Raw genomic sequence first — 15,546 nt, 5'->3', positions numbered from 1 at the left:
ACCAATATACCGACACCGGTACCAATATCAGCACCAGCGCCTATACTAACACCAATATACGACACCGGTACCAATATCAGCACCAGCGCCTATACTAACACCAATATACCGACACCGATACCAATATCAGCACCAGCGCCTATACTAACACCAATATACCGACACCGGTACCAATATCAGCACCAGCGTCTATACTAACACCAATATACCGACACCGGTACCAATATCAGCACCAGCGCCTATACTAACACCAATATACCGACACCGGTACCAATATCAGCACCAGCGCCTATACTAACACCAATATACAGACACCGGTACCAATATCAGCACCAGCGCCTATACTAACACCAATATACCGACACCGGTACCAATATCAGCACCAGCGTCTATACTAACACCAATATACAGACACCGGTACCAATATCAGCACCAGCGCCTATACTAACACCAATATACCGACACCGGTACCAATATCAGCACCAGCGTCTATACTAACACCAATATACAGACACCGGTACCAATATCAGCACCAGCGCCTATACTAACACCAATATACCGACACCAGTACCAATATCAGCACCAGCGCCTATACCAGCACCACTACAAATAGCAGTCCCTCTACCAGTACCAGTACCACTATGCTGCAGTACCACTACCGGCGCCTCCATCAACACCAGAACCATGATCAGTTTCAGTACCACTACAATCACCGGTACCGCTGCCAGCAGAACTTCTACTAGAATCGGACAAGCAGAGGAGGATGAGTAGGTCCTGACACATCACAGCTCCTCTGCTGCGCTCGGCTGGTCACGCTTCAGCTCGCCGCCCGCTGTGCTATTCATGTCCGTGGAGTGCGCTGCGCGTATGGCGCGTGTACCGCAGCATGTGCCCGACGTGCCACGGGGCAGACACTGGATCAGCAAATACAGGGTTAAATAGAGTACAATGTAACCAACCGGGAGATAAAAGAAGTTACCAGCCAATCATAGAGCAACATGGTCAAGTGATGGCATCATCATCGCCCCCTTCTGGTGAGGCAGGTGATACCTATACCCAGGGTTCTTATCCAGCTTTCCCAGAGCTCAGATGAACTAAAATGTCCCTGTTATAATATGTATCAATATTCATCTTGGAATCTGTGTATTAACATCTACAAGAGCCATATGGATCACTATACTGGTTGTCACCCAGCTTTCCCTAGATTCATCCAGCTTTTCTCAGAATAGTAAACCTGCCCCACACTGTGTTATAAAAGACAGAAAATATATTCTTCAACCAAATTGCTTTACCTTTCAGGAATCTGAAAAAGCTGAATATTAACATTCACATATTCGCTATAATGGTCATCATGTCAGTTATAACCCAACTTTTCCAGCCTCCTCAATGCAAAATCTACATAGCTATGCTACAGAAACAGTGGATGCATAAAAGCCGAGCTAGGCTGCTTTGCTATTCAGGAGTCTGGGAAAGCTAGTTACAAAGATCTTATGGGCACCATATTTTTTGTTACCCGGCTTTTCCTGACTCCTGAATGGTAAATCTACTTAGCTAAGTAATGTATAAGAGCAGATAATGTATCGGTATGTCATTCGGCTGCTTTGCTATTCAAGAGATATAATATTTGCCGCAGGATATTGGTTGTCACCCAGCTTTCCCAGACTCCTGCATGGTTGACTATCCCTTTATGAGACATGAGACTCACTGTTTGGGTTGACATTCTCGCAGAGCTCTGTCTTGGCTTCCCCGTTGGGCCGGTCACTGGGCTTGTGCGACAGTCGTGAGGACATGGTGGCCGCCGTCACCACCGCCTTGAAGCTGCGCTTGCGTTTCTGCACATTCAGTTCCGGGTGGAAGATGATGATATAAACCTTCGGCATGTAGAGCATCCCCAGAGCCACCGAGGCACTGAGATTCATGGAGATGGTGAGGGTGGTGGTCTGGATGTAGAGCTGCAAGACACCAAGGGTTAAAGGGTCATACAGATGCACGGAGTAGCAGAGTATAAAGCATGATACACAACCAGCACTGCTACATCTGCTCCACTCATACGCAGGTGACAAACTCCTCATCGCTGCACCTGAAGATTCTCCTTTCCTATATTCTTACACTTCCACCGCGTCAGCGTCACGCTGCTACATCCGACAAACTCGTCTCAGAGAGAATCATAACCTGAGATTCTGGGTCGTTACCCTCTTTCATGATTTGTTTTGCAACTTATTTAATGAGAGGCCAAATTATTCAACAAGAAAAAAAATATGTGTCAACGCGCGATTGGCGACTGACCCACGAAAATAGGGCGTCCGAGAGCACCTGCCTGACCCCTGACCTCTCCTACATATAATGTATCTTTAGTGGGTTCCATCCTTCTGTCACTCCGGGTGGTCACATGATCCTCTGTCTAGTGATCAGGGGCAAAGAATGGGCGGAGTTATGTAAATCCAGTAATCGAGGGGAACAATGACTGGACCCCCTTATTCTATTACATATGGAAGGTTGGTTTACAATAAGAAGGGGGTCTTGGTACCCCTCAATGTCTAGGTTAGAAACTATATAATTCTTTGTAACCTGGGGTACTTAAGGGGTTAATATCAGCATAGAGCAAGAGACAGCACAGACAAAGAGTTAATAACCCGTGTAGATGGGAAGTTTTCATAATTGAGGTGCGATGGGTTACTTCCTATAGAGGGGTTGTGGAGAGAGCACAGGGCACAGCAGTGTGAGGACACGCATCCAGTGCGCTTGGAGTAGCTATACAATCATGGAATATAAATCCATACATCACAGTCCTGCAGCTACTAACATCATACACAAAGGGCTGATTACACATCTCTCCAGGGACAATAAATAACAAAGCTCAAAATTAGGACCCCTGGTGATGTCATCAGAAGGTCCTTGGTCTCACGATAGAAAACTCTATCATGAGTTTAGGACTGTGGATTGGCAGACTCCCGGACTGAGCCCCATTGTTGTCCGCCCCCTCTTACTCACACAATGCGCAGCTTAGCCAGATTCCTCTGTGCCCTCTGACTACTCTCTCGCCTCATATCTGTACCGCACCGCGCCACCTCCTCCCGCACCGCAGCTCAATTATACCGAATCTCTAAGCTCCTCGCAGCCTATCCCTCCACAAAGAATCATTGAGGATTGATTTTTATTTTGTGCCTCTCCGACCGCGCAGCTTCCTCCTGGACTGACCAGATATTCCGATAAAAGGATATAAAATAAAGAACAAGTTTTATTAACTCTGCAGTAAAGCCAGAAAATACCCAAAGTCGCTGATCCAAAGAGCAAACACTCAACCCCCAATACAGTACATAACAGGAATATAACTACTATAATACTGCCCCCTATGTCCAAGAATATAACTACTATAATACTGCCCCCTATGTCCAAGAATATAACTACTATAATACTGCCCCCTATGTCCAAGAATATAACTACTATAATACTGCCCCCTATGTACAAGAATATAACTACTATAATACTGCCCCCTATGTACAGGAATATAACTGCTATAATACTGCCCCCTATGTACAGGAATATAACTGCTATAATACTGCCCCCTATGTACAGGAATATAACTACTATAATACTGCCCCCTATGTACAGGAATATAACTACTATAATACTGCCCCCTATGTACAGGAATATAACTGCTATAATACTGCCCCCTATGTACAGGAATATAACTACTATAATACTGCCCCCTATGTACAGGTATATAACTACTATAATACTGCCCCCTATGTACAGGAATATAACTACTATAATACTGCCCCCCATGTACAGGGATATAACTACTATAATACTGCCCCCCATGTACAGGGATATAACTACTATAATACTGCCCCTATGTACAAGAATATAACTACTATAATACTGCCCCCTATGTACAAGAATATAACTACTATAATACTGCCCCCTATGTACAGGAATATAACTACTATAATACTGCCCCCTATGTACAAGAATATAACTACTATAATACTGCCCCCTATGTACAAGAATATAACTACTATAATACTGCCCCCTATGTACAGGAATATAACTACTATAATACTGCCCCCTATGTACAGGAATATAACTACTATAATACTGCCCCCTATGTACAGGAATATAACTACTATAATACTGCCCCCTATGTACAGGAATATAACTACTATAATACTGCCCCCTATGTACAAGAATATAACTACTATAATACTGCCCCCTATGTACAAGAATATAACTACTATAATACTGCCCCCTATGTACAAGAATATAACTACTATAATACTGCCCCCTATGTACAAGAATATAACTACTATAATACTGCCCCCTATGTACAGGAATATAACTACTATAATACTGCCCCCTATGTACAGGAATATAACTACTATAATACTGCCCCCTATGTACAAGAATATAACTACTATAATACGGCCCCTATGTACAGGAATATAACTACTATAATACTGCCCCCTATGTACAAGAATATAACTACTATAATACTGCCCCCTATGTACAATAATATAACTACTATAATACTGCCCCCTATGTACAAGAATATAACTACTATAATACTGCCCCCTATGTACAAGAATATAACTACTATAATACTGCCCCCTATGTACAAGAATATAACTACTATAATACTGCCCCCTATGTACAAGAATATAACTACTATAATACTGCCCCCTATGTACAAGAAAATAACTACTATAATACTGCCCCCTATGTACAAGAAAATAACTACTATAATACTGCCCCCTATGTACAAGAATATAACTACTATAATACTGCCCCCTATGTACAAGAATATAACTACTATAATACTGCCCCCTATGTACAGGAATATAACTACTATAATACTGCCCCCTATGTACAGGAATATAACTACTATAATACTGCCCCCTATGTACAAGAATATAACTACTATAATACGGCCCCTATGTACAGGAATATAACTACTATAATACTGCCCCCTATGTACAAGAATATAACTACTATAATACTGCCCCCTATGTACAAGAATATAACTACTATAATACTGCCCCCTATGTACAAGAATATAACTACTATAACACTGCCCCCTATGTACAGGAATATAACTACTATAATACTGCCCCCTATGTACAAGAATATAACTACTATAATACTGCCCCCTATGTACAAGAATATAACTACTATAATACTGCCCCCTATGTACAAGAATATAACTACTATAATACTGCCCCCTATGTACAGGAATATAACTACTATAATACTGCCCCCTATGTACAAGAATATAACTACTATAATACTGCCCCCTATGTACAAGAATATAACTACTATAATACTGCCCCCTATGTACAGGAATATAACTACTATAATATTGCCCCCTATGTACAAGAATATAACTACTATAATACTGCCCCCTATGTACAAGAATATAACTACTATAATACTGCCCCTAGGAGTAACATATGATGATGGGGTAGGGGTTATGGAGGCCATTACTGTGGAGCTGATATATTAGGGTCTCGGCTGTCAGGTGACCCCTCCGTGTTACCCTCCATTAGATTCTGCCCTCTGTGACCTTTGTAGTCATAAAGAAGATTGGACCTAACATACTTAGCAGTGATCAGAGGAGAATCCCATATATCACATGGTGCAGACCTGAACATGACAAAAAAATGAGATGAAATCATTTTGCCCTTTCTGCATTTTGTTTTAACCCCTACGGGACGCAGCCTATTTTGGCCTTAAGGACGCGGCCCCATTCTTCAAATCTGACCTGTGTCACTATAAGTGGTTATAGCTTTGCAATGCTATGAGATATCCAGGGGATTTTGAGATTGTTTTCTCGTGACACATTGTACTTCAAATTAGTTTAAAAATTTGGATGATATCTTTTGTGTTTAGTTATGAAAAAAAACTAAATTTGGCAAAAATTTGGAAAAATTCTTTATTTTCAACGTTCTAAATTCTCTACTTTTGATGCAGATAGTCATAGCTTCCAAATAAATTCATAACTTACATTTCCCAAATGTCTGCTTTATGTTGGCATGGTTTTTTAAGATTCCACATATTTTACTAGAATGTTCTGAGGCTCAGAATTTATGTATCATTTTTCAAATTTTTTGTAAAATCACCAAAACCCGCATTTAGATGGACCTGCTCAACTTCTAATTGACACTGAGAGGCCTAAATAATAGTGAGACTCGTAAATTACCCCATTGTGGAAACTACACACCTCAACGTATGAAAAACCACTTTTAAGAAGTTTGTTAACCCTTTACGTGTTTTATAGGGGTTAAAACAAAATGGAGGTGCAGTCTGCAAATTGTAATATTTTTTCACAATACACTCATTTTGGGTGGAAAATTAAACATTTACAATGGATTAAATGAATAAAGGCTCCACAAAGTTTGATACGCAATTTCTCCCGAGTACACCGATACCCTACATGTGGTGGTAACCTGCTGTATGGGCGCACGGCCGGGCATAGAAGGGAAGGAGGCGCCATCCAGAGCAGATTTGCTATGTCACATTGTACAGGCTATAATTTTTTCTTTTTTTTAATGTGGACCTATAGGGGCTTATTTCTTTTGCCACATGAGATGCACTTTTCTGGTACGTAATTTGGGGGAATCTATAGGCTAATTGGTGAGATTTTATTAACTCTTTGTTGGTGGAGGAAATGAAAATCATCACTTTTCAGGAAGATTTTTATGGGGTTTTTTTTTGGGCTGTTTACCATACCATAAAAATAGTATATTATTTTTATTCTATGGGTCGCCACGATTACAAAAAGACCTCATTTATATAGATTTTTTATTTTTTTCCCATTTTTAGTGCATAAAAAGTAATTTGGCAAAAATGTTGTTACTTTTAGCATCACCGTCTTTCATATGCATAACTTTTTTATTTTTCGCCTCACAAATCTGTTTAAGGGCTTATTTTTTGCAAGAAGGATTGTTCTTTTTAGTGGTCTTATTTTAGAGTGCATAACATTTTTTAAATCCCTTTTTAGAGCATTTTTATAGGGTATTAATTGAAAATGATCTTTTTTCTGGAGCTTTTTTTTGTTTTGTTTTTTACGGGGTTAACTTTGCGGATCTAATAACGATTCTGTTTTATTATGCAGATTGTTACGGACGCAGGGATACCAAATATGTGGGGGTTTTGTGTATTTTATTCAATTGTACTGAATAAAAACTAATTTGGAGAAAATCTTATTCATTTTAGCATCACCATCTTTTTATATGCATAACTTTTTTATTTTTTGGCAGATAAATCTTGTTAGGGGCTTATTTTTTGCGAGAACAGTTGTTCTTTTTAGTGGGCTTATTTTGGAGTGCATAACATTTTTTAAATCACTTTTTAGAGCATTTTTTATAGGGTATTAATTAAAAATTATCTTTTTTCGGAATGTTTTTTGCGTTTTTTTCCTCCGGCGTTTACCGTGCGGGTCCAGTAACGATTCTGTTTTATTATGCAGATTGTTACGGACGCGGCAATACCAAATATGCAGGGTTTTTTTGTGTTTTTATGTTTTTTATACTTTATTAAGTTTTTTTTATGGGAAAGTGACATTTTAGGGGCTTATATTTTTATGTATTTATTTTTTATTTATTCTAATGTGTTAACTTTAGTGTTTTTGACTTTTTTTTAATTATACATACTTGAACTTAAACCAGTGATGCTCTGATTCTCTGATGCTCTGATTCTCTGATGCTCTGATCACTGGTTTAAGTTCAATACACTGCTCTACAATACTATTTTATTGTAGAGCAGTGTAAACTGTCTGAGCAAGCTTGCGCATGCTCAGACAGTTTACAGCCAGACCCGGAAGGGGTCTGGCTGCCATGGAGACCGGGCAGCTCCGGGGCACATGCCAGTCCTCGGAGCTGCCCAGAAGTGGATCGGATCCCCCGGTAAGCGGCACGGGGGATCCGATCCACAGCTCAAACACCCTTACACGCCGCAGTCATGCTTGACCGCGGCGTGTAAGGGGTTAACACCCGCGATCGGAGCCGGCTCCGATCGCAGGTGTTAGCGCAGGCGGTCAGCTGTACTAGACAGCTGACAGCCGCTGCTTCTGGTACCGGCTCCGTTCGTGAGCCGGTGCCAGAAGCAGGACGTTATAGAACGTCCCCGTGCGCTAAGCATCTAGCCCCGGGGACGTACTATAACGTCCTGGTGCGCCTAGGGGTTAAGAAGAGACAAGTTACAATAATAAATAAATAAACACCGCACAGTAATGGAGTCAGCCCAGAATAGTCAATTACTGAATTCAGACATTGCACTGGTTGCAAAGAGAACAGAGCACAGCACTGTCCTGCTGCTAACAACACACACAAAGGTCTGATTACACATCTCTCCAGGGACAATACATAACACTGGCTGCAGAGAGCACAGAGCACAGCAGTGTGAGGTCTGATTATATATCTCTCCAGGGACAATACATAACACTGGCTGCAGAGAGCACAGAGCACAGCAGTGTGAGGTCTGATTGCACATCTCTCCAGGGACAGTACATAACACTGGCTGCAGAGAGCACAGAGCACAGCAGTGTGAGGTCTGATTACACATCTCTCCAGGGACAATACATAACACTGGCTGCAGAGAGCACAGAGTACAGCAGTGTGAGGTCTGATTACACATCTCTCCAGGGACAATACATAACACTGGCTGCAGAGAGCACAGAGTACAGCAGTGTGAGGTCTGATTACACATCTCTCCAGGGACAATACATAACACTGGCTGCAGAGAGCACAGAGCACAGCAGTGTGAGGTCTGATTACACATCTCTCCAGGGACAATACATAACACTGGCTGCAGAGATCACAGAGCACAGCAGTGTGAGGTCTGATTACACATCTCTCCAGGGACAATACATAACACTGGCTGCAGAGATCACAGAGCACAGCAGTGTGAGGTCTGATTACACATCTCTCCAGGGACAATACATAACACTGGCTGCAGAGAGCACAGAGTACAGCAGTGTGAGGTCTGATTACACATCTCTCCAGGGACAATACATAACACTGGCTGCAGAGATCACAGAGCACAGCAGTGTGAGGTCTGATTACACATCTCTCCAGGGACAATACATAGCACTGGCTGCAGAGAGCACAGAGCACAGCAGTGTGAGACTGCAGTCTGTATGGTCACATCAGCGGGTTGGCCACATGCACACAACCTCACAGCTGGGGGTTTGTTACATTTACATCAAGTTCATATCAACAAATCTCTCTCCAGTCCTTATTATATATTATAATGTATCAACCTTCAGTCCAGGTTGTTAGGCTCAGAGTCTGAACCATATTAGGGTCCGGGGGTGTGTCGCTAATATTGGGGGTCCGGGGGTGTAGCTCAGTCACTAGACCACCCCCTGCTGTGCTCCTTGTAATCGCTTTGTTCAGCAGAGGTCAATACGATTTCTTCACTCACTGGAGCCTCCAATTTGAACCTGCAAACATGTTGTCTGCTGCTTTGAGTGTAACTGGAGTATAATGTAGGTAACAAAGCTACAAGTCTTATCTGCTATCGGGGAATGCTGGGAGTTGTAGGTTGGACGTAACTTGTCTATGGGGTAAAGATAAACTGTAGGTAACAACTTGCCTTATGTAGTATATTCTCAGCAGCTTTGAGTGTAACTAGAGAATAATACATACAAGTTATAGTATTACAGCATCCAATGAACCGAGAGTTCAGACATAACTTGTCTATGGGGTTTAGGTAACTCTCTGAAAGTTCAACGTTGTTTTGTTTTATTAACAGCTTTGAATGTAACTGTATGTATTATATATTGTAACATAAGCACAAGCAAAGAATATGTTATACTTACTTACTGTATACTCCAATCACATCCAAAGCTTTACAGAGAATTCTGATGCTTTCTGTTTCTGTACTGAAGGTCTAACCCCCCCCCCCCCCCGTGTTAGAACTACAACTCCCAGCATTCTCTGAATCACATGGTTGTACATCAACCGTAGCTTCAGTCTACACTGTAACACTTTGAATCTTGTAGCCTTGGATGTGACTGGAGTATAAACCCCTCCTCCTCCGGTTTGTTCTCACCGTTTACCAATTTATTTCCATCCAAACTCATCTGCAAAAACAACATTTGGATTTTTATTCCCCCTGAATGCAACTTAATAAAATTCCCGAAACTTAAACCTCTGCGTTGTAGGGAAATTCTGTCAATAGAATATGAAACTGGGGTGGGCGGGATGGCGGGGCGTGCAGTGCGAATAAGGGGAAGGAGGTGCTATGGGAGCGCAGGGGGCTCATTACCCAAAGTATTTGTGACGTATAGAAATGTATCCGGTTTCCTATAAAGCTTCAATATTAGAGAAACTATAATATCTCTTTTTACTTTCATTGAATGGAAACATTTTTTTTGCTGACATTAAGAAGAGCATCAGAGAATTCCATGTATGAGGTGTTTTAGCCTCTGGAAGGAAACAAGAATAATCACAATCACTGACAGCAAGCAGAGATCTTGATAAATTGTCACACAATATTTACAGTCCATGTATTATGTAGAGGTCAGTAAATATATGTCAATTACTGCTACACAATCCAGAAAACAACTGGTGTGGACGCCCCGACCGGGTAACAGAAAAGTCCTGGAGCAAATGTCTGTAAATATCTCCTGGAGGGTAAAGCAGCGATAGGTAAATATCATAGACATATCAATAAATAGACCGTTAAATATTTGATACATTGGGGAGGATTTAACAATGGGGCGCGGATGGCACTTTCATCAGACTGTTCGCCGGTTTCGTGGTTTGCACGGCTTTGACAGGTATTTAACAGGGATTTTGGCGCAGCTTTCATGCAGCAGAAATGAAGGGGGGGGGGGTCGTCGGGCGATCCGACATATTCCGACTGAGCGCGGGATTTAACTTTCAAATTGTGTCACATCAAATGCACTTACATGCATCAGGAAGGAGAAGTTGAACTCCGGGGACCTGAGCGGGGAAGCGACACATGCAGGATATCGGGCGCAGGATCTTAGTGACTCCCCGCACAGCGCATTATACACGGACAATGCACTTACATGCACCAGGAAGAAGAAGGTGAACTCCGGGGACCTGAGCGGGGAAGCGACACATGCAGGATATCGGGGGCAGGATCTTAGTGACTCCCTGCACAGCGCATTATACACGGACAATGCACTTACATGTACCAGGAAGAAGAAGGTGAACTCCGGGGACCTGAGCGGGGAAGCGACACATGCAGGATATCGGGCGCAGGATCTTAGTGACTCCCCGCACAGCGCATTATATACGGACAATGCACTTACATGCACCAGGAAGAAGAAGGTGAACTCCGGGGACCTGAGCGGGGAAGCGACACATGCAGGATATCGGGCGCAGGATCTTAGTGACTCCCCGCACAGCGCATTATACACGGACAATGCACTTACATGCACCAGGAAGAAGAAGGTGAACTCCAGGGACCTGAGTGGGGAAGCGTCACATGCAGGATATCGGGGGCAGGATCTTAGTGACTCCCCGCACAGCACATTATATACAGACAATGCACTTACATGCACTAGGAAGAAGAAGGTGAACTCCGGGGACCTGAGCGGGGAAGCGACACATGCAGGATATCAGGCGCAGGATCTTAGTGACTCCCCGCACAGCGCATTATACACGGACAATGCACTTACATGCACCAGGAAGAAGAAGGTGAACTCCGGGGACCTGAGCGGGGAAGAGACACATGCAGGATATCAGGCGCAGGATCTTAGTGACTCCCCGCACAGCGCATTATACATGGACAATGCACTTACATGCACCAGGAAGAAGAAGGTGAACTCCAGGGACCTGAGCGGGGAAGCCACACATGCAGGATATCGGGTGCACGATCTTAGTGACTCCCCGCACAGCGCATTATACACGGACAATGCACTTACATGCACCAGGAAGAAGAAGGTGAACTCCTGGGACCTGAGAGGGGAAGCAACACATGCAGGATATCGGGCGCACGATCTTAGTGACTCCCCGCACAGCGCATTATACACGGACAATGCACTTACATGCACCAGGAAGAAGAAGGTGAACTCCGGGGACCTGAGCGGGGAAGCGACACATGCAGGATATCAGGCGCAGGATCTTAGTGACTCCCCGCACAGCGCATTATACATGGACAATGCACTTACATGCACCAGGAAGAAGAAGGTGAACTCCAGGGACCTGAGCGGGGAAGCCACACATGCAGGATATCGGGTGCACGATCTTAGTGACTCCCCGCACAGCGCATTATACACGGACAATGCACTTACATGCACCAGGAAGAAGAAGGTGAACTCCTGGGACCTGAGAGGGGAAGCAACACATGCAGGATATCGGGCGCACGATCTTAGTGACTCCCCGCACAGCGCATTATACACGGACAATGCACTTACATGCACCAGGAAGAAGAAGGTGAACTCCGGGGACCTGAGCGGGGAAGCCACACATGCAGGATATCGGGCGCAGGATCTTAGTGACTCCCCGCACAGCGCATTATACACGGACAATGCACTTTCTGTTAACTCTTCCGGACGGGTAAGTAGATGAGCCCCAATGGGTCTCAGGTTCCGCCAGTCTCTAGCTGGAAAACACTTGTCTTTTGCTGCGCCAGATTTATCCCTATGATGATGAATTCTCATGCAGCATTCAGTCTAAACTGTGCACCAGAATTTTGGGCGCACGGATGATTTCCCTTTCTCGTGAAGCCACTGCCCATCCATCCCATGGCCCCCTTAATCAGACAGGTCGGGAAAGTGCCAAAAAAAGGTCTAAAAGCCTTGGTAACTGTGATATGTTAGACACAAATCCACCAGAATTGTGGCGTGTCCCCCCCCCCCCCCATTTGTCGGCCAATCACAAAACACGAAGTTCTGAAAGGGTTAACCGTGGCGCTGGGCTCCGCTACATATGAAGGTTGGCTCTCCTCCGCCTCCGAGGCCACGACAGTTGGTATAAATATTCCGCTCTCTACTTCCCATCTGTTGGACGGAGAAATGTTGTGACATAAAGCGCAACACAAATACTGAAAACCCAAAACACCCAAAAGATCCGACGAAAACCAGAGGAAGGAGAAGCTGGAGATGGGGTGTAGGGGGAGCACTCGGCAGAGCACCGACCAGTCCGTTATCCCCTGTCATGTAAATAGGGGATAACAGGCAAGTTGGAATAACTTAGAGAGGTCACCGCCCTGCAACCTTAACTAGAGAGGTCACCGCCCTGCAACCTTAACTAGAGAGGTCACCGCCCTGCAACCTTAACTAGAGACGTCACCACCCTGCAACCTTCACAAGAGAGGCCACGGCCGTGCAACCTTAAGTAAAGAGGCCACGGCCGTGCAACCTTAAGTAAAGAGGTCATGACCCTGCAACCTTAACTAGAGAGGCCACCACCCTGCAACCTTAACAAGAGAGGCCACCACCCTGCAACCTTAACTAAAGAGGTCATGACCCTGCAGCATTAACAAGAGAGGTCACCATCCTGCAACCTTAACTAGAGAGGTCACCACCCTGCAACCTTCACAAGAGAGGCCACGGCCGTGCAACCTTAAGTAAAGAGGCCACGGCCGTGCAACCTTAAGTAAAGAGGTCATGACCCTGCAACCTTAACTAGAGAGGTCACCACCCTGCAACCTTAACAAGAGAGGTCACCGCCCTGCAACCTTAACTAAAGAGGTCATGACCCTGCAGCATTAACAAGAGAGGTCAACACCCTAAACTTTTAATGCAAACTTGGCCACAAGGCTTGGATACATCTCTATGGTGTCAGATACTTCCTCCCCGGTTCCTATGGCTGTTGCCCCCCCCCTACCCGGTTCCTATGGCTGTTCCCCTCCTCTCCGGTTCTTGTATAATTCCAGGCTGCAGAATATCTGGAACTTCCAGGCTGTTTTCATTTTCCGGATAGCGGGGGCGGAGATGTCCGCAGGAGAGACCTCCAACCCTTTTATGTAATTGCCATATTTAGCGAGATGTCATGATGGATGGATGATCAGCAATCAGAGGGGGATCTATGTAATGAAGCTTGGATGATGGTCATACATCACTGTACAAGGACCGCAGGCTGCCGGAGCGGGAACTCAAGCGAGAGGAATAAGCGGCTGCGGGAAGAGGGCCGGACGCCCCCATTACCTCGCAAGGGTTAACAGGAAGCCGGCATCAGACATGACCTGTCACTCTGCACCCAGCTTTCCCAAGCCCCCTACATACAGCTCCCAGGGCTGCTGCGTCCATCAGCAGAGACTCATCTCATGGCCGTGCTAGGACACTGTTCACACTGCGCCTGGTGATGCAGTTTTTTGTTGCAGATTTGATTCCAGAACTTGGACTGAATTATTAGACACACACAATCTCCGCTCCACTTTCCCTTCTCATTACTATCAGATCCTCTGTCACAGATGTCTCCCAAAAAGCTGCATCAAAGTGACACAAGTGACAGCAGCCTAAGGCCGTGTTCACACACGCCAGGATAATGCAGGAGCTGAAACAAACAGAAAACCTAATACCAAAGAGAAAAGAAGCTTCAGCCGATGTATCCATCCAGCATTGTATCCACCCACAGCCTGGACTCCGAGAACTGCAACATAATCTGCAACAGTGTGAATACAGCCTAATAATCTACTTCACCCGACTGTATACTACACAGAGCCCAGCACTAGATCCAACGTCTCCTCCGATATATTACTACATCATTATAGATACATACACAGCTCCAAATATCCCTCACATACAGGAGATTACACAGAAAACTCTATTCTCCCCCTAGTGGTGGTGTATAATGTGTATGTAGTGATCTCCTCCTAGTGGTGGTGTATAATGTGTATGTAATGATCTCTCCCTAGTGGTGGTGTATAATGTGTATGTAGTGATCTCCCCCTAGTGGTGGTGTATAATCTGTATGTAGTGATCTCCCCCTAGTGGTGGTGTATAATGTGTATGTAGTGATCTCCTCCTAGTGGTGGTGTATAATGTGTATGTAGTGATCTCCCCCTAGTGGTGGTGTATAATCTGTATGTAGTGATCTCCCCCTAGTGGTGGTGTATAATCTGTATGTAGTGATCTCCCCCTAGTGGTGGTGTATAATGTGTATGTAGTGATCTCCCCTAGTGGTGGTGTATAATGTGTATGTAGTGATCTCCCCTAGTGGTGATGTATAATGTGTATGTAGTGATCTCCCCCTAGTGGTGGTGTATAATGTGTATGTAGTGATCTCCCCTAGTGGTGGTGTATAATGTGTATGTAGTGATCTCCTCCTAGTGGTGGTGTATAATGTGTATGTAGTGATCTCCCCTAGTGGTGGTGTATAATGTGTATGTAGTGATCTCCCCTAGTGGTGATGTATAATGTGTATGTAGTGATCTCCCCTAGTGGTGGTGTATAATGTGTATGTAGTGATCTCCCCCTAGTGGTGGTGTATAATGTGTATGTAGTGATCTCCCCCTAGTGGTGGTGTATAATGTGTATGTAGTGATCTCCCCCTAGTGGTGGTGTATAATGTGTATGTAGTGATCTCCCCCTAGTGGTGGTGTATAATGTGTATGTAGTGATCTCCCCCT

At 44.2% G+C, this 15,546-nt stretch overlaps 1 protein-coding gene across 1 annotated transcript in view; it reads right to left on the bottom strand.

The window, feature by feature from the left end:
- GRM7 (glutamate metabotropic receptor 7) overlaps positions 1-15,546 on the bottom strand; it is a 308,516-nt gene that overhangs the window by 19,945 nt on the left and 273,025 nt on the right. The window contains exon 9 of the mRNA XM_072128330.1: positions 1,706-1,952. Coding sequence (XP_071984431.1) covers positions 1,706-1,952 — 247 coding nt within the window. The remainder of the gene's footprint in view (positions 1-1,705; positions 1,953-15,546) is intronic.

The sequence above is a fragment of the Engystomops pustulosus genome, chromosome 10 (assembly GCF_040894005.1).
Source record: "Engystomops pustulosus chromosome 10, aEngPut4.maternal, whole genome shotgun sequence".
NCBI lineage: Eukaryota > Metazoa > Chordata > Amphibia > Anura > Leptodactylidae > Engystomops > Engystomops pustulosus.
This window is presented reverse-complemented; position numbering and strand designations above follow the sequence as displayed.